The 20,407-nt window shown below is 41.6% G+C and overlaps 1 protein-coding gene across 3 annotated transcripts in view; it reads left to right on the top strand.

Moving 5' to 3' along the window:
• LOC132868894 (toll-like receptor 5) overlaps positions 1 to 19,065 on the top strand; it is a 47,601-nt gene extending 28,536 nt beyond the window's left edge. The window contains exons 1-2 of one of the 3 annotated variants that reach the window (XM_060902163.1): positions 821 to 1,123; positions 12,135 to 19,065. In XM_060902163.1, coding sequence (XP_060758146.1) covers positions 12,145 to 14,787 — 2,643 coding nt within the window. In that variant the 5' untranslated portion in view covers positions 821 to 1,123; positions 12,135 to 12,144 and the 3' untranslated portion in view covers positions 14,788 to 19,065. Of the gene's footprint in view, positions 1 to 820; positions 1,124 to 11,555; positions 11,901 to 12,134 lie in introns of those variants that run through there. The other 2 variants (XM_060902165.1, XM_060902164.1) reach the window with 2 other exon arrangements.
• Positions 19,066 to 20,407: the final 1,342 nt, after the last annotated feature.

Raw genomic sequence — 20,407 nt, 5'->3', positions numbered from 1 at the left:
TACCACTTGCAAGTGGAAGGATGGCAAGCCTAAAGACAATCATAACTACACAATGGGCAGTATTTGCATCAGTATTTGCAGTATTTTCATACTTTTATACTCTTTAATGAAAGGTGATACAAGGCGGAAGTCCGCGCCGTTTTTCAGCAGTCGCGTCACATGACCAACGCCAGCGAATCAGGAAGGTGGATGTCACAGTGACATTGTCCAATGACGACGCCAGCTAGAGCTCAGCACAGCGTATCCGCGTATCCGCGTATTCTCAATGTTTACACAGCACCGGACCAGACACGATCTGGATTGAATACGTGGACCCTGGCGGATTCCCGTTTCCCGGCATTTCCAGGCGTTTTAATGTAAACGGACAGTGCATCCGCGAAGAAAACGAGACAGATACGGTCTAATGTAAACTTGGCCTAACTCTGGTACGATGCATTAAATGGCAACATTTATGTTTTAATTGTACATGGTCCCTTATAAAATAAACTGAAACTGAACTGAAATTTTTGGTTGACAGTTTGCATTCAGTGGCCACACCCATAAAGTATACATTTTTAAATACCTGAATTTCAAATAGGTCAGACTCAGAATTAATATGGAAAAAATATGATAAGATTCACACTTAAAAATAATCACATTACACACATTTTTCTTTCAAGCATTACACATTACAAATTCAGCTTCATGTTCTGCTGACTTTCAGGAGGCTCTGGTTTGCAGCTCAGTGATCAGATTCAACTTTAGTTTGTCCCTTTCAGCACTGTCCCTGGGTTTTTTTTTCTGGATTTAAAAATAAAACCTCATATCCTGTTAGAAACAGTGGGGCATTGCGAAACCTGTGTAAACTAACCAGGAGAAAGTGAAGAGTAAAGTAGGAAGCTCGAAAAGGAGAAGAAGAAAGAGAAGGTAACGATTTCATAACTCTGAGCGGATGCCAATGTTTTCTACTCTGAGTCCGAAATGCACTCATTTCCGTCCAGCACGATCATGAACGGAATTCTCAGGTTTGCACTCCTCCACTCCTGTTAGCTGTTTACTGAAACCAACCAGGAACTTTCCCCCCACAGCGCTTTTCCTCCAGGGAACAAAATTGAACACAGAGCTGGAGAGGAAAACTGATTCGGTAAGACACTAAATATCAGACCTGTGTGTAGTTATAGCATGTTTATCAGTTATCAGTCTTCATGATAAACCACTTGACAGAGTTTAACAGGAGAAAAAACATTTAATGTATTTACTGTGGAACTGCACAATATCATCATGGAATTTGTTATGGGCAACTAATTGACAAAAGTGTACATAGGCTACTGTATATTCTGTATATTAGCAAAGCAAGATGCAAAAATTGGGTTTCAGAAGGTTGGGGAATTTGACTTCATGAGTGTCAACAATGTATGACCAATATCTTTTGTTTTATATTTTCACCATTTGATTTCTTTTGATAAAACATAGGCCTATCAATATTAAAAAGAACAATATTTTGTAAACCTGACCTTTTGTAACATGTCAGAAGGCTGTTCTGGGGTTTTTTTTTCCAGTTTTTTTTGTGCAATCCAGACATCATATAGTTACAACTGTAGTCCTAATTCCTGAGTTTAGTTTTAATTTTTAATAAATAGACCCTTGCAAAAAGGTCTTCATACGCACGTTATAGATTAGATTATATGAAATTTGATAAGATATTATTTGAAGTTCTCACAAGAGCAAGGTAACTCACATTTCTGGGTGGTATGGCCTCTGGTTCAATCCTGAGCTTGTGTTACTGTCTCTGTGGAGTTTTACTTGTTCTCCTTGTGTAGGGGAGAGTGGGGTAAAATGAGCCATTTTTTTTGCATTTTTCATCATTCCAATGTGTGTGAAAAGTTTTATTATGCAATCTTCACATCAAACAAAAATTCAAATTCTTCTCTATCTTCTGTAGCCAAAAACTTCCAGATAACTCATATGGTTTAAGACATATATTCCCTTCAAAAAAGTTGGTCTTGTGGCACAACTTGCCCCTTGTGCGGGGTAAGTTGAGCATACGTAGGTGTGGGTAAGTTGAGCCATAATACATATTTAAAGAAGAAACCTTTTATTTCCTTTTTACAATGTAGGATTATACTAGCCAGATAAACTTAAGCTCAAACAAGATCACACAAGGTCACACCGGTAACTTTATAACTTTTTTTTTTTATAAACAGTTGAACATTTCTACTCAATATTCCTTGCTGTAGGGCTACTAGACAGGTAGGCCTATGTAACAAATTTCCCTGTATAAGTCTGTAAAATAGTAGAAAAAAGTAATTTAAACTAAGGTATTCCTTTTTAACCACTAAGGTAAACTAAGGGCCTCTGCATGCTCTTGCGTCAAGGCTTTCGCAGATAGCTTTTCGCAGACAGTTGTAATTTATCGTTGAGCGGGGAGTAATAGGCGTGCACGATGTTATTCACCGCCACAACGCAAGGGGGCGCGAAGTCGCGAAATCGCTAGGAGTAGTTGGTGGGTGTGGTTAGTGGAGTGTTTATTCTCCGGTTACTTATAATGACTAGAACTGGAGTCGTATAGATGTACGTACTTCCTCACTTCCTCAATCAACCGCTCTTCGTGCTGCTCCATCTTTGCTCGTGTTTTTAAAAATGGCGGTAGTGAAAACAAACCAAACCGGGAAAGCAGGGAAGCGGAAGTGCGTGTACAGCGGATGTAGAGTGGACCGATCAGAGCCCTCTTGTCTGCGACGCTGTCTGCGAGGCTTCTGCGGTGGTCACAATTTTTGGGAGGTGCGCGCAGAGCGTCTGCGAAGGTGGGGGGCCTACGCAGATGCTATCTGCGACGCCGTCTGCGAGGACTGGGTTGTCAGCATAAATTGGCCTTAAGGTATTACACTAAACTAATGCAGCCCATGGATTCAGTATCGCACTGTTTCAAGTTGCAGGGGAAGATCAGACTGGTAACATAAAAACCTTTTTTCCTGAGAAACGGTTGAACAATATTGCTTAACCAAGTCTGTAAAATAGTAAACCAATGGATTTTAAACTAAGGTCGTTGTCTTATTAAGATAAGGCATTACACTAAACAGGTATTTATTCAATATTCCACTGTTTCAAGTTGCAGGGGAAGACAAATTGTCTCTCTCTTCTTGCAGTCCCTCCCACAGAGAAAGGTTGTGGCAATTTCTTCACAACATCCTCTCTTGGAATCACAGCCTCATTCTTTTCTTTGAATGTAAATGTAAGTCTCTTGTCAGGCCCATGAGTGGTATGGCTCCTTTGAAGGAACTGTGCTTCAAGCTCAATGTGGTCAAGCTTTTCCACCAAACCAATGTAATGATGGTTTTTTTCCCCCAGTGAATTTGGCTACCACAAAATCACCAACATTCAACGTTAGGTCCTCTTCATCATTGGTAAGGTCAAGGCTGTCATCAGAATTGTCATTTAACACAACATTTCCAGTGCTTTCCTCTAAACTACTGGGTGCAGAGATCTTCTTTCTTGCTGGCTTGCTTGCTCCTTGCTTTCTCACTTTGAATTTCTTGTTTTGTCTTTGACCTACTTCCCTTTCTAGTTCTTCCTTTTCCGGGGTGTCCGTCAATATCCTTGTTCTAACCCTTCTTTTTTGCTTTGCTTTTCTTGCTGGTGCTTTGGGCAGGGGAATGATGGTCTCAGGAGACCTATAGCCACTGGAATGTTGTGAGTGTCATCAGAATTAGTGCGAGAGGGTGACTGGAGCTGTGTGACCGAGAGGGGAAGTACAGGCGCTGGCTCCTAAAGGTTAAGGTTTGCAGATATGGCTGGTTCCTCAGGGTCAGGGCTTGCCGATGTGCCTGGATCTTCAGGGTTAGGTCTGTCTGTCACCTCAGATGGCTCAAAATCATCATCAGTGAATTTATTCCTGTCGTAGGGGAAGAGTCCTGTTGATTCAAACCTGGATAAGATAAGATAAGATAAGTGGCTCAGCTTGCCCCAAGCCTAATGGCTCATCTTCTCCTGCAACTGCCATCTTTGAAAAAATGCCTCTCAAAGCTAAGTAGGCTAACATCTGTGATTTTCTTTAGCCCTCTTATTATACCTTGGAACAACACCTATTACTTTGTATTGCACCTGAATTTTGATCTATTCCAGTTTTCTCAAAAAAAGGTTAACTCTGGACACAAACAGAATTCACTCAGAGAGCAAAAAATCACATATTTACACATATTTTACTTACCACATTTTCCATGTGCTGCCCTTCTCCACAGGCTGTTAGAAATGATCCTCTCTTCCTAAAAATGCAGTCCCATGATTAAATTTGTGTACCGTTTCCTAGAAACAAGGGTTGGCTCATCTTACCCTTATGCTCATCTTACCCCGTTCTCCCCTATTCATGGTTTTCGTCCCACCTCCCAAAAGCACACCAGTATCTGGATTGGGCACGATAAATTGCCCCCAAGTATGAATGTGTTGGTGTTATGGAATGGACTGAAAGAAAGAAAGAAAGAAAGAAAGAAAGAAAGAAAGAAAGAAAGAAAGAAAGAAAGAAAGAACAACTTTATTCATCACACACTTGTGAAATTTCCTCTCTGCATTTAACCCATCTGAAGCAGTGAACACACACATGCACGTGAGCAATGAGTACACACACACATACCCAGAGCAGTGGGCAGCCATGCTAACAGCACCCGGGGAGCAATCGGGAGTTAGGTGCCTTGCTCAAGGGCACCCCAGCCCAAGGCCGTCCCATATTAACCTAACCGCATGTCTTTGAACTGTGGGGGAAACCCACACAGACATGGGGAGAACATGCAAACTCCACACAGAAAGGCCCTTGCTGGCCGCTGGGTTAGAACCCAGAACCTTCTTGCTATGAGGCGACCGTGCTAACCACTACACCACCGACTGGCTCTGGAATAAAGTGCTTACTGAAGATGGAGGAATCAGTTATGTTTCTTTCCACCACACTGCTGTTGAATTCTCAGTTCTGATCAGTTGTTTATTAATTTTCCATAACAGCAGCACTTACAGCATTATGACACTATTATAATGTGCTTGTTCTTATGTTGTAGTTTCTTTAGTAATGGCTCATTCACAGGGGACTTGTATGGCAGATGCTCCATGGAATCTAAGTGTAACAAGCAGATTTATAACTGATTTGCATTATTTTCATACACTCACTGGTCAGTTTAATAGTAATACCTGTACACCTGCTCATTTATGCAAGTGCTTGTGGCTGAATGAACACAAATCCACACAACCACACTCCAAAACGTAGCGAAAAGCTCTATGTTCCAAGATGGCGGCATGGCAGTAGCACGCAGCGGCCTCTCTGGATCCAAAATGGTGCTTTTCTGTGTCTTTTTGTTCCTTGCCCGACCCTGTACAACACATGGACATTGGATCAACTGGTGTTTGTATCTACCATTGCCACATACTCCTTCAGTACAGAAATCATGCAGAAAATATCATAAAAGATGACCTGCTGGAGAAGCTACATGATTTCAACCTGCTGCGAAGAACAGGCCTCCAGTCCTCGGCCTCGCCTGAGGCCAGTGACCAGGGGAGGAGCCATCAGAAGCAGTGTGTGAGGAAGCGGAAATGCAGCAAGCATGGGGGGTGTCTGTGCTAGGCTAACAGCTAACCCTAGCCAGCCGGCTCTCTATCCATTCTACTCTCTAGTGTCTGCTCCCTGGAAAATAAACTAGACTGTATCCAACTCCAGTGGACTACCCAGCACGAGTTTAGAGACTGCTGCATCCTTGTTTTCACGGAGACGTGGCTCAGCAACCGAGTTCTGGACACCACCATTCAGCTGGACAAGCCAGCTTCATTCCAAGCTAACAGAAATGCAGCTTTTTGTGGTAAGACTCGCAGAGGTGGCTTGTGTACTTACATCAACACAGAACAGTGCAGGAATTTGGTGCTAATCTCTGGTTATTGCTCATCGCTAGTGGAGTTTGTGACTGTTAGATGTAGACCATTTTATTTACCACAGGAATTCACTTCAGTATTCATAATCGGAGTTTACATGCCCCCAGAGCTAATGCTAAGGAAGTGCTCTGTGTACTATACAGTACCATCAGCAAACTGCAGAATGCATACCCAGACAGACTGTTTATTGTCGCCAGAGATTTCAACCATGCGAATCTCAAGTCAGTGCTTCTTAATTTTCATGAGTATGTGGACTTTGCAATGAGAGGGGCAAACACGCTGGATCTTGTTTACACAAACTCCCTGCGTGTACCAGGTGGAGCCCCGCCCCCACCTCGGCTACTCAGACCACATTTCTGTTATGCTAATTCCAGCATACAGATTACTCCAAACCAGTTCTAAGGCAGGTGAAAATCTGGCCAGAAAGAGCCATCTCTGCTCTCCAGAACTATTTTGAGAGTACTGACTGGGACATGTTTAGGGAGGCTGCAACCAATGGCAACTGCACCAACTTAGAGGAGTACACAGCATCAGTGATCAGCTACATCAACAAGTACATTGATGATGTTACTGTCTCTAAGACCATCACCACTCACCCCAACCAGAAGCCGTTGATCACTACAGAGGTGTGCACACTACTGAGGACCCAAGATGCTGCCTTCAGAGCAGGGGACAGGGCGGCCCCAAAAGTAGCCAAACTGTCTCGGGCCATCAGAGCAGCAAAACATGCACATGACCAGAGAATCCACAGCTACTTCCAGGACAGCAGCGACACATGTCGCATGTGGCAAGGCATCCAGGCCATCATGAACTACAGGACAGCACCACCTACCTGTGACAATGATGCCCCCCTTCCAGATACACTGAACAGTTTCTACGCATGGTTTGAGGCACAGACTGGCATGGCAACGAGGAAGACCATCCCTCCTCCCAATGACCAGGTGCTGTGTCTAACCATAGCTGATGTGAGGAAAACTCTATGCAGAATCAACCCATGAAAGGCTGCTGGACCAGACAACATCCCCGGTAAAGTGCTCAGAGGATGTGCGGACCAGCTGGCAGATGTTCTCATTGACATCTTCAACATCTCCCTGAGCAAAGCCATCATTCCAAAGTGCTTCAAGACCACTACCATCATCCCCGTGCCGAAGAAGTCTTCAGTGTCCTGCCTCAATGACTACCATCCTGTTGCACTCAGACCCATGATTATGAAGTGCTTTGAGAGGCTCATCATGAGGCACATAAAGACCCTGCTGCCTACTTCCCTGGACCCCCTGCAGTTCCTGTATCACTGTAACCAGTCAACAGATGACACCATAGCCACCACCTTTCATCTGGCCCTTAACCATGTGGACAAAAAAAGACACATACAGTTAGGTCTATATATATTTGGACACTGACACAAATTTTGTTTTTTTACCTGTTTACTGAAACATATTCAAGTTACAGTTATATAATGGACATGGACATAAAGTCCAGACTTTCAGCTTTCATTTGAGGGTATCCACATTAAAATTGGATGAAGGGTTTAGGAGTTTCAGCTCCTTAACATGTGCCACCCTGTTTTTAAAGGGACCAAAAGTAATTGGACAATTGACTCAAAGGCTATTTCATGGGCAGGTGTGGGCAATTCCTTTGTTATGTCATTATCAATTAAGCAGATTAAAGACCTGGAGTTGATTTGAGGTGTGGTGCTTGCATTTGGAAGATTTTGCTGTGAAGAAAACATGTGGTCAAAGGAGTTCTCCATGCAGGTGAAACAAGCCATCCTTAAGCTGCGAAAACAGAAAAAAAAACATCCGAGAAATTGCTACAATATTAGGAGTGGCAAAATCTACAGTTTGGTACATCCTGAGAAAGAAAGAAAGCACTGGTGAACTCATCAATGCAAAAAGACCTGGACGCCCGCAGAAGACAACAGTGGTGGATGATCGCAGAATAATCTCCATGGTGAAGAGAAATCCCCTCACAACTGTCAACCAAGTGAACAACACTCTCCAGGAGGTAGGCACATCAATAGATAGTTTTCACATGACGTCACAGAGTCGGGGATTCCCTAGTGGCGGCCATCTTGCGGGTCAAGCTTAGCGTATGGGTCACTGAGCACACATTGTAACGCGCGAGTACAAAGTCTTCAAAAGAACCCAAGCAGGTTATTTAAAGCTAGCAATGGTGCACACCTGTTGTATTCACAGCTGTCGTAATAGGTCAGATGATGACGTCAAGCAGAGCTTTTATGGAATTCCCACTGTACGGGAGCACGAAGGCGAGCAAACAAAGAAACTCAGCATACAAAGGAGAAATCTATGGCTTGCGAGAATCAACCGCAAGGATTATCAGCCTTCCAAACACAGCAAAGTCTGCTCCGATCATTTTATAAGTGGTAAGTTGTTTAAATAAACAATCAGTTGTGTTTAAGTTTGTTTTTGGGAACCAAAACATCATGTAAACAATCTCTTGAGAATGCCTAACTGGAACCGCTGAGTGTGCGTTTACATTATAATGTACACTTAATATCGCTCGTTTGTCACATTTCTATTTGACACTTGTCACTTCACTCATGCAAGGGTCATTTTTGAAAAACATTTTAGGTCTATTCTGTATGCAGGGATGCAAACATCGCGCCTTTTGGCGGATGCCGCCTTTTTCACGGCTGAATCGCGCAGATCCGATTTTTTTTTTTAGGGGGGCGTTGGAGTGTCTGATTATAATTTCAAAGAAAATTCTGTATTAAAATTATTAAATAAGCAAATCCGTTACAGTCCATGAAACATAGGAAGTATAAGGATGAGAAAAAAAACAGTGAATCGGAAAGCTGCGCACATTTGCGCAGCTTCGCGCAAATGTGCGCAGCTTTCCGATGCAAAGTAATATTGCACAGTATTCATAATAGTCTTAAATCAACTCGATATTATACACACACATATATTTATATGCAGTGTTGAGAGCTCTAAAATTCCAATGTTTACATACCTTGGCTGTAATTAGGACACGACTGTCACTTGTTTTTATATGGTGGACTTCACGGACCCAGCCACAGACAAAATAATTGCATGACTCCAGCGACTTGTATGCTTTGAGGTCGTCAAGTGTGTAGGCACTTTTACTATTCACGAAATAGTTCACAATATCAGGGTACGATATGGATGGCAGCCCTGTATAGTCACTTGAAAATGCATCTTTGTCCACTTCGTAGGGGTCAATTCCCCCAATCAAGGCCAGTTTGGCTGCATACCGTTGTCGTGAGATGTCGTCCAATGTATCCATATACTTCCGTTTGCTTGATTTTGCCGACATTGATCTTTATTTTAGAAAACTGACTATATAACTTTATAAATTCGTCCGATATAACGTAGCCGGTAATGGCGATGGTCCTTTGTTTGCCCCACAATATGGTGACTGGAGGGCGTTCCCCGGAATGCCGTGATGTCAGTGAAAACTATCTATATCCAAATCTACCATAAAGAGAAGACTGCATGAAAGTAAATACAGAGGGTTCACTGCATGGTGCAAGACACTCATAAGCCTCAAGAATAAAAAGGCTAGATTGGACTTTGCTAAAAAACAGCTAAAAAAGCAGCACAGTTCTGGAAGAACATTCTTTGGACAGATGAAACCGAGATCAACCTCTACCAGAATGATGGAAAGAAAAAAGTATGGCGAAGGCGTGGTACAGCTCATGATCCAAAGCATACCACATCATCTGTAAAACACAGCGGAGGCAGTGTGATGGCTTGGGCATGCATGGCTGCCAGTGGCACTGGGTCACTAGTGTTTATTGATGATGTGACACAGGACAGAAGCAGCCGGATGAATTCTGAGGTATTCAGAGACATACTGTGTGCTCAAATCCAGCCAAACGCAGCCAAACTGATTGGTCGGCGTTTCATAATACAGATGGGCAGTGGCCCAAAACATAAAGCCAAAGCAACCCAGGAGTTTATTCAAGCAAAGAAGTGGAATATTCTTGAATGGCCAAGTCAGTCACCTGATCTCAACCCAATTGAGCATGCATTTCACTTGTTAAAGACTAAACTTCAGACAGAAAGGCCCACAAACAAACAGCAACTGAAAACTGCTGCAGTAAAGGCCTGGCAGAGCATTAAAAAGGAGGAAACACAGCGTCTGGTGATGCCCATGAGTTCAAGACTTCAGGCAGTCATTGCCAACAAAGGGTTTTCAACCAAGTATTAGAAATGAACATTTTATTTACAATTATTTAATTTGTCCAATTACTTTTGAGCCCCTGAAATGAAGGGATTGTGTTTAAAAAATGCTTCAGTTCCTCACATTTGTATGCAATCATTTTGTTCAACCCACTGAATTAAAGCTGAAAGTCTGAACTTCAACTGCATCTGAATTGTTTTGTTCAAAATTCATTGTGGTAATGTACAGAACCAAAATTAGAAACATGTTGTCTCTGTCCAAATATTTATGGACCTAACTGTACATTTGAATACTGTTCATAGACTTCAGTTCAGCATTCGACACAATCATTCCTCAGCAGCTAATTGGAAAGCTGAGCCTGCTGGGTCTGAACACCTCCCTCTGCAACTGGATCCTGGATTTCCTGACTGAGAGACCTCAGTCAGCCTGGATTGGGAGCAGAACTTCCAGCACCACTATACTGAGCACTGGGGTCCCCCAGGGCTGTGTGCTCAGTCCACTGCTGTTCATTCTGCTGACACTCGACTGTGCAGCAACTCACAGTTTGAATCAAATCATTAAGTTTGCTGATGACATGACTGTGATGGGTCTCATCAGTAAGAATGATGAGTCAGCATACAGAAAGGAGGTGCAATGGCTATTGGACTGGTGCAGAATCAACAGCCTGTCTCTGAACATGGACAAAACAAAAGAGAAGGTTGTCGACTTCAGAAGAACATGGAGTGACCACTCTCTGCTGTACATCGATGGCTCACTCATAGAGAATGTCAAGAGCACCAAATTCCTTGGTGTTCATTTAGCAGAGAACCTCACTTGGTCCCTCAACACCAGCTCCTTAGCCAAGACAGCCCAGTAGCGTCTCTACGTCCTGCGGAAGCTGAGGAAAACCCATCTCCCATCACCCATCCTCACAATATTCTACAGAGGGACTACTGAGAGCATACTAAGCAACTGCATCATGGTCTGGTTTGGGAATTGCACCGTCTCGGATTGCAAGACCCTACAGCGGATAGTGAGGACAGGTGAGATGATCATTGGAGTCTCTCTTCCCGCCATCAAGGACATTTACACCACACACTGCATCCAGAAAGCTACCAGTATCGTGGATGACCCCATGCACCCCTCACACAATCTCTTCACCCTCCTACCATCTGGAAAAAGGTACTGAAGCATTCGGGCTTTCATAGCCAGACTCTTTAACAGTTTCTTTCCTCACACCATCAGACTCCTCAACCCTGAGGGACTGGACTGATAATGCTCAGACTGTTGATCACACCACTTCTTTGCACAGTGAACAATAATACACTATCACTTTTTTTTTTTACCATGTTTACAATGCTTTTCACATGCACAATGTTCACATCTGTTTACATCTATTTATTTCTTTTTACATATACTACCTCATAACACATACTCAACTTTCCACACATTAACAGTAACAGGTACTGGTTGGCAATATACTGTTTGTGCTAGTCATCTTTTTTGCACTGTCCTTGTTGTCTACACTTTATGTTGTCAATATCTGCACTTAATGTTGCGCGTAGTTTATTGTCTGCAATGTTTGCACATGCTGCACTCTTGCAGTTAATGTTGTTATTTGTAGATTTGTAGTCTTGTGATGTTTAATGTAGCACCATGGTCCTAGAGAAACGTTGTTTTGTTTTAACTGTGTACTGTAGCAACTGTGTGTGGTTGAAATGCCAATAAAAAAGGGGAAGCCATGGCCTGATGGGTAGAGAAGCAGCTTTGGGACCAAAAGGTCACCAGTTCGATTCCCAGGACCAGCAGGAATGGCTGAAGTGCCCTTGAGCAAGGCACCTAACCCCCAACTGCTCCCCAGACTGCTCTGGGTATGTTGTACGTCACTCTGGATAAGAGCGTCTGCTAAATGCATGTAATGTAAAGTAAAAAAGCCTTGACCTTGAAAAAGCCTTCCCACTAAATATGAAATGGGATGTTCAACAAGCAAATAAGGGTGGGATAGTGAGAAATATTTGACCATATAGAATATATATGCCCACACATTAAAAATATTTGACTGGAGTGCATGTTATTCATATCATTCTAATCATCTCTGTTTGCAGGTGTCTCAGCATGACTGACAGACCGAGTTTTATTCTGACACTTCTTAAACTCTGCATCTGTTTTCTGCTGGCAGAATCTACTACAAAATGCTTCATCAAAGATTATAAAGCCTATTGTGCCCTGAGAAACCTGTATGAGGTGCCAGTTTTGCCTCCCTATATAACTTATTTGGATCTAACCTTAAATTACATCAGTGAAATCCATGAGAAATCCTTCTATGGTTTGGAAGCACTACAAGTCCTTATGATCCAGCAACAAGAAAATCGACTTGTCTTGAGGAATAATGCCTTTAGTGGACTGTCCAATCTGATAAAACTAGATCTGGCATACAACATGAACCTACAAGTGGATCCAGGAACATTTAATGGCTTATTCAACCTTCAGATACTCAATCTTACAGAGTGCAAGTTATCTGACTCTATTCTTTCAGGAGACTATCTGAGACCTCTGGTCTCTCTGGAGCAGCTTTTACTGCCTGGAAATAATATACATAAAATCCGTCCCGCTTCTTTTTTTGTCAACATGAGCAAATTGCATATTGTGGACATCTCTCATAACTGGATTAAGAGTTTTTGTGAAGAAGATTTACTCCATTTTCAAGGTAAACACTTCACTCACCTCAAACTGCGTGACATCAAAATGTCTGACATGTCTCCGTATTGGTCTGGATGGAGTAAATGTGGAAACCCGTTCAAGAACATGTCTATGACGGTGCTTGACTTGTCTCTAAATGGCTTCAATGTTGACATGGCAGTGCTGTTCTTTAAAGCAATCAGAGGAACCAAAATTTACATTTTGATCCTTAATCAGAGTGGCAGCATGGGAAAGGGAGTTTGGTACTCCAACCTGAAAGACCCAGACAGGAATACATTTATAGACCTGTCTGAGAGTGGCATTAAGGCTCTGGACCTGTCCAGTGCCAGCATTTTTGCTCTTAAAAATTCGGTATTCTATTATATGCCAGATCTGTTGGAAATCTCATTAGCTGTTAATTTAATCAACCAAATTGAAAGAGATGCTTTTTATGGACTGGACAGTTTAAGAATGCTCAATCTGTCTCATAACCTTTTGGATAAAATTGATTCTGGAACATTTCAGAACTTAAAAAGTTTAGAGACACTGGATTTATCTAATAATAACATAAGAATGTTTTTGTCTGAGTCATTTCAAGGACTGCCCAATCTAGCTCAACTCTTTCTCTCTGAAAATTCATTACAATCTGTGCATGGACTGGCAAACCTTCCAAAACTTAAAGGACTTGACTTAGCCAGTAACAAAATTACATCATTGAATGGTCTTTCAAGCCAAGCAAGAAACACCACAATCATTGATTTGCAGTACAACAAATTAAGTAATGTTGAAACCTACTACATCATATTAGTAGCATTTCCCAATATTGAAAAAATATACCTTGGAGGCAACATGTTTTCATGGTGTTTGCTGAATGCTAAATATTCTGTATCACCTTTAAACAATGTACAAATTCTTGACCTCCACATGACCGGCTTGCAAAATCTCTGGTCACAAGTACAGTGTCTCGACATGTTTGACCACCTTCACCAGTTACAGGGGCTTTCTCTGCACACAAATTACATGCAGTCACTTCCAGAAAATATTTTCAAGGGACTCACCTCTTTGCATTATTTAGATTTGTCCATTAACTCTCTCACCTATATACCAAATGGTATATTTCCTAAAAGTCTGAAGATACTCAACCTTGCTTACAATAATCTTGGTTCTGTTGATCCACAAGCCTTCAGCACCCTGACCCTCATCAGCTTTCTTGGGAACCACTTTCTTTGTGATTGCAATCTGAGAGACTTCCAGACATGGTTAAATCATACAGATGTACAAATGGATTCCCCTGCTGAGGAACTGATGTGTGAGTTTCCTGAAGCACAAAGAGGGAAGCCTCTTCTGCATGTTAAACTATGTGAGGACGAAGGGGACGAGCAGAGCATGGAGCAGCTGAGGCTCACACTTTTCATCTGCTGCACCATACTTATTATGCTAACCACTACAGGGGCTATTATTTTTGTACGGCTGCGTGGTTACTGCTTCAAGCTTTACAGAAAGGTGATTGTTAGATTTGTGGAGGGAGGCCAAAAATTTCCTGCTAACGATGACTTCATGTATGACGTCTACTTATGTTTCAGTTCTAAAGACATCAAATGGGTGACAGAGGCACTGTTAAAAAACCTAGACACACAGTTCTCTGATCAAAATGAATTACGTTGTTGCTTTGAAGCGCGAGACTTCATACCAGGAGAAGATCATCTATCTAACATGCGTAACGCTATCTGGAACAGCAAGAAAACGTTATGCGTCTTATCAAGAGAGTTCTTTAAAGATGGCTGGTGCTTGGAGGGCTTCAGTCTGGCCCAGACCAAGATGTTGGAAGAGGCCCAAGATGTTTTCCTGGTGCTTCTTGTGGACAACATACCACATTACAAACTGATGAAATACAAACCGGTCAGAACCTACTTCCACAGCAGGAGGTGTCTCAGGTGGCCAGAAGATAGCCAGGACTTGGAGTGGTTTTTCAACCATCTTAAACAAATTATATTAAAAGACAACAAAGTCAAGTACACGAAAAAAGATCTTGAAACAAACCATGAAGCGACAAACTGTGAAGTAGTAACTGCTCTTTGATCCATCCATCGATATATTCGTGGAAAAATATGAAAAACATGGTAATACAAAGATGTCAATATATTAGTCACTCGATTAATGGACCTACAAACAGGTAGCTTAATATGTATTGAAGATATGGTATATCCATTCAGCAAAGAATAAAACATGACAGGGTGCGCTGTAAAAATATATATATCAAAGACGGTGTTAAGATGCTTCCTGACTCAAAGTGGAGTTACCTGAAACACGTAAGTTGATGACGGATGTTTTATTCCTCTTATACCACAGCAATTTGTTCATGCTCACGACACTTTTATTCATTTAAAATTATGGTTAATTTTGTGCACAATCAAGTTACTTCCTGTTATCACTTCCTTTATTGTAGTTATAACCAGTCATTCCCTCACCAGCCTGTTTTTTCTCTGTAAGTTAATAAGACAAATAAACAAAAATCGCAGCTCATCATGTTGCTGAGAAACTACAAAGTATAAACACGTCAGTGCTGAAGATGTCAGAAAACCTGATGCCTTACTTTGAATTTTCCAAAGCACTGACAATGGAAACATCTTCCAGAAAAATTTATGTGGAGTTAAGGCCTCTGCATGCTCTTGTGACAAGGCTTTCGCAGATAGCTTTTCGCAGACAGTTGTAATTTATTGTTGAGCGGGGAGTTATAGGTGTGCGCGATGTTATTCACCGGCACAACGCAAGGGGGCGCGAAGTCGCTAGGAGTAGTTGGTGGGTGTGGTTAGTGGAGTGTTTATCCTCCGGTTACTTATAATGACTAGAACTTTTTTTTTTAATAATGACTAGAACTGGAGTCGTATAGATGTACATACTTCCTCAATCAACCGCTCTTCATGCTGCTCCATCTTCGCTCGTGTTTTTAAAAATGCCGGTCGTGAAAACAAAACAAACCGGGAAAGTAGGGAAGCGGAAGTGCGTGTACAGCGGATGTAGAGTGGACCAATCAGAGTCCTCTTGTCTGCGACGCTGTCTGCGAGGCTTCTGCGGTGGTCACAATTTTTGAGAGGTGCGCACAGAGCGTCTGCGAAGGTGGGGGGGGGCTACGCAGACACTATCTGCGACACCGTCTGCGAGGACTGGGTTGTCAGCATAAATTGGCCTTTACAAGTCCCTTTGTAAGTTGTTACTATATAAATTACATATATAGAAGATACTACACAGTTGTGCGAAGATATGAAGTTGATCTTTGAGTGGTGAATGTATATATCACGAGTGAGTGACGTGAATGAGTGAAAATATTTTCAACACAAGAAGATAAACTTCATATCTTTGTGCCACCGTGTAGCATTCTTTATATTATATGGACACATCCACACACAAAAAAACCCGTAAGTTAATCAAAAGAATTTTAATTTTGCACAGGTCCGCCATTTTGACAACGTGCATCTAGTCAGCAGGAAAACACTGGGAGTGACATCATCGGAGTGAAATATCCAGAATTATTATCCATATAGGACACTTTTTTGATGGAATAAAAACATCTGTTCTGTTCCCTTCTAGCGGGTTTCATTCATTTGGTTTGATAGCATGCAATATTGTTAGCATATCACTTACGTGTATTACGCCACTATACCCAATGGAGAATGAGCGTTGAATATGGTTTACGATATTGCATGGATGTCAAGACGACATCATGTTGGAGATGTAAAACTTCCACACTAGCGAGTGACTGTGACAATTTGTACACAAGCATGGCCACCAGGTTTGCTTCATTAAATATGGAAGATTTTGAGAGAATTTTGAAAGAGAAAGACACATTGAACACCTGAAAGGAATTTATATGTATAGTAATAATAATAATAATAATAATAATAATAATAATAATGGCTTTTTTCATGGTATATCAGATATATTCCATTCAGCTACTCATCTTTGATTCAATGCCAGCCAATATTTAAAAATGTCACTCAGATCCGCGATGTATTTTGTATGAAAAATGTGAGTTTTTCAACATGAGAAGATAAACTTCATATCTTTTTATTATATTGACACATTCACAAACAGAAAGTACCTAAATTTATCAAAATTCATCAATTTCCTCACAAGAGACATATATAGATTTATGTCATGGTTCTGGTTCTCCATGTCCAGGATGGAGCTCGGATGAAAAATACAAGTGGTGTATTTCCCAGTAAAACACTCACGTCCATATAATATATATATGTTATTTACCAGCTGGGAGGTCCGTATCGTGAAATTCCATGACCGAGGTCTTGAAAGTACTGAGCGAGGCCCTCTGGGCCGAGGTCAGTATTCAAGGCCGAGGTCACGGTATTTCACCATACGGACCGACCTTAAGCTGGTAAATAATATATTTATTTTTTTCTTTACCAAATTCTAACAGAAAACGAGAGCGCCCGAAAGGGAAAACTGAGCCGAGCCCAGCCGAGCCACCATTTTGAATGCTCATTCACGGCTGTAATGCAAATGGCTTCCTCCTCGGTATACAAGTGCACTTCCATGGCAGGAAAAAAACTACATTTTGCCACCTATGTAGCCCCCTATTTATACAAAATTGAGTCATTCAGGATTCAGCCATGATTTGCTCGGCGTTAGCAACAGTTAGAGGTTTTTAGCTTTCTCCTGAAATGTTTTATTTTATTTCTTCTTCCTCAGGGTAGTAAAACTCACTTTCGCTGTGAAGACTGTCGTTATCGCTATCCATGATGTAAAATTAATGCTATTATGCTGAGAAATGCTGGCAAAAATTTATAAGATTTTTGATAAAAATCTTATAAATAAATCTTATAAAAAAAGATAAATGTTGACAAAAATTGCTACTAGGTTTGTTGTTGTTGTGAGTCGCCAGAGGGCCATAACTGGGGTCCGTACCGTAGAATACGTACCCGCTCGCCAGCCAATCAGAGCACAGGATTTGATGGAAATCGGACCACGAAAAAAATAAATCAATGTATTAGAAGGAGTGCATTAATATAGCCTAAACTTGTGATTTGCAGCTTTACAACTATAAGAACTGCTGGCAGTAGCAAAAAAGTATAAATTAATCAATACATTCTTATCAGATTAGAGACTTCAGCAACACCGTAGTACATAAGTAATGTTTAACTACTTGTTGATACAGCATAGTGAAACATTTACAACTTTGGTCATTTTAGAACTTACTCCAAATCTAGTTGATCAGCAATTTTATTTTTTGTTATCTAACCTTCACATCCTGTTCAGTACTTATCAAAGCTCTGTCCCAGCACAGCTTCAGGGACAGAGCCGAGTATGGAAAGAAACTAGACAGGGACACTCTAACGAGTGCAAACCCCGCCTTTTCCCTATTAAAATACATTGGGCGAAAATTTCAAAGTTCTGCCATGACCTTGACCTTTGACCTCCAAAATTTAATGGTTTCCTTCCTGGGTGATTGGCAACACATGTACAAAATTTGGTCCAAATCGATCCATTGGTTCTTGAGATATCTTGCAGACACACAGACAGACAGACAGACAGACAGATACACACACACACAGACTGACGCAGGTGAAAATAATAACCCCTCCGACTACTGTCGGCGGGGTTAACAATGAGCTTTTTGCAGCACTGTAGGATAATTTTGGCCCATTCCTCTTAGCAAATTCTCTTTAATTCCCCACAGTTACAAGGGCTCCCCTGATGGACTCCCAAGTTCCAAATCCTTCACCAATATTCAACAACATTCATGTCAGTAGATTGGCTAGATCATACTGTACAAGCAACTTCACCTTTGGGGTTGTTGTCTTGGTAAAATCCCCATCTTCTCACCAGATTCAGTTTCTTTTTTCCTACAATGACATGTAATGCCCATTTGAAGATAAGCAGCCCCATATGATTGCTCATGATGCTTCCACCACCGTGCTTCACTGTGCTTATGGTACTCTTGGGGATCATAAGTGCAACCCCCTTTTTTTCTCTAAATATGACAAACTCAAGTGTTGCCAAAAAGATCTATTTAAATTCTTGAGTAAAAATGTAGAAATACTGTGGAATACACTGGAATACATACATTATGACACAGGTACAGGACATGTATAACCAAAGTAAATGTACACTTTAAGGTCCAATTGTGTTTTTTGTTGTATATAATGTTACTTTCCCAGGTAATTACAGGCATCAAAGATGTTCTCAACCTGTAGCAAGTGCATTTCAGAATGTGTTTTCATATGTAGTCCAGGCTTTTATCGAGGCGAATCTTTGTGTAAAATGTCTGTTTTTAACCTAAACGCACTGTTAATTTAGACAAGTTATTAACAACTACTGATGATTGTAAAAAATATATATACTTCTGAGTGATTACTGTTGGTAAATGATTTTACATAAACAATAAAAAAAATCCTTAGAGTATGCTATGAATATATTCATCAATGGGTTGTGTGTGTTTCTAATTTCTTTTACAAATGTTAAAAATATCCAAGCATCCTAGTTGGGTAAGTAAAGTGATATGCTGACCAGATTTTAAATGTACACAACAAGACCATACTCAGTGGATCAGTACACTATGTTTACTGTCCATAGTTTACCACTTTATTTGAAGGCTAATGTTACATTACATTACATGGTATTTAGCAGATGCTCTTATCCAGAGCAACGAACAATGAGTGCAAAAGTCAGGGACATGAAGTGCTGAATTTCTAAACAAGAAACTTCTAGTGCCAACTGAACAAGTGACTGCAATACCTAGTGTAATATGCTGTTGAAGTACCAATACTCAAACAGCCAAGGAAACAAACCAATCATATAAAGTACAATTAAATAGAGAACTCAAAACAGCTAACCCCAGGCTAGACAGCACATAGCCTGGGTTGGTCTAGACCGAAATGCAGTTACTCAGTGGGCAGGGAAGCAGGGGAGAGGTGCAGCCTGAAGAGGTGAGTCTTCAGTCTGTGCTTGAAGGTGGTCAGGGAGTCAGCAGTTCTGACCTCAATAGGAAGGGCATTCCACCAACGGGGAACCAGGACAGACTGCAGTCTTGACTGGGCTGGGCAGGAGTGGAGAAGACGAGGGGCCAGGCGAACAGTAGTTGTGGAGCATATGGATCTGGCTGGTGTGTAGGGGTGGATCAGACTCTGGGGTATGCTGGTCCTAACCCCTTGAGAGCCTGGTAAGCTAGCACCAATGTCTCAAATTTGATGCGAGCTGCAATAGGTAGCCAGTGCAGGTCAGCAAGCAGAGGGGTGACATGGGAAGAACGAGGGAGGTTGTAGACCAGGTGAGCTGCAGTGTTCTGCATGAGCTGCAGGGGTCTGATGGCAGAACCTGAAAGGCCAGGAAGGAGAGAGTTGCAGTAGTCCAAGTGAGAGAGGATCAGTGCTTGGATCAGGAGCTGAATAGAGTAGGTGGTAAGAAAAGGGTGGATCCTTCGGATGTTGTAAAGGAGGAATCTACACATCCGGGTCACTACAGCGATGTTCACTGAGGAGGAGAGTTTGTCATCGAACACAACCCCTAGGTTCTTCGCACTGAGTGAAGGAGACCTAGAGATGTCCCCCAGGGAGATGACAATGTCCAGGGGTGGAGAAGATGGAGCAGTGTATTAATGTAAATAATACATAAGGAGAACTTGTCGTCTTTAGTTTCATATTGTGGCAACATAATGACACTTCGTAGGTATTACGGAGGTATTCGG

This window comes from Neoarius graeffei, chromosome 20 (assembly GCF_027579695.1).
Source record: "Neoarius graeffei isolate fNeoGra1 chromosome 20, fNeoGra1.pri, whole genome shotgun sequence".
NCBI lineage: Eukaryota > Metazoa > Chordata > Actinopteri > Siluriformes > Ariidae > Neoarius > Neoarius graeffei.
The sequence above is the reverse complement of the archived record's forward strand: the minus strand, read 5'-3'. Positions and strand labels throughout refer to the sequence as shown.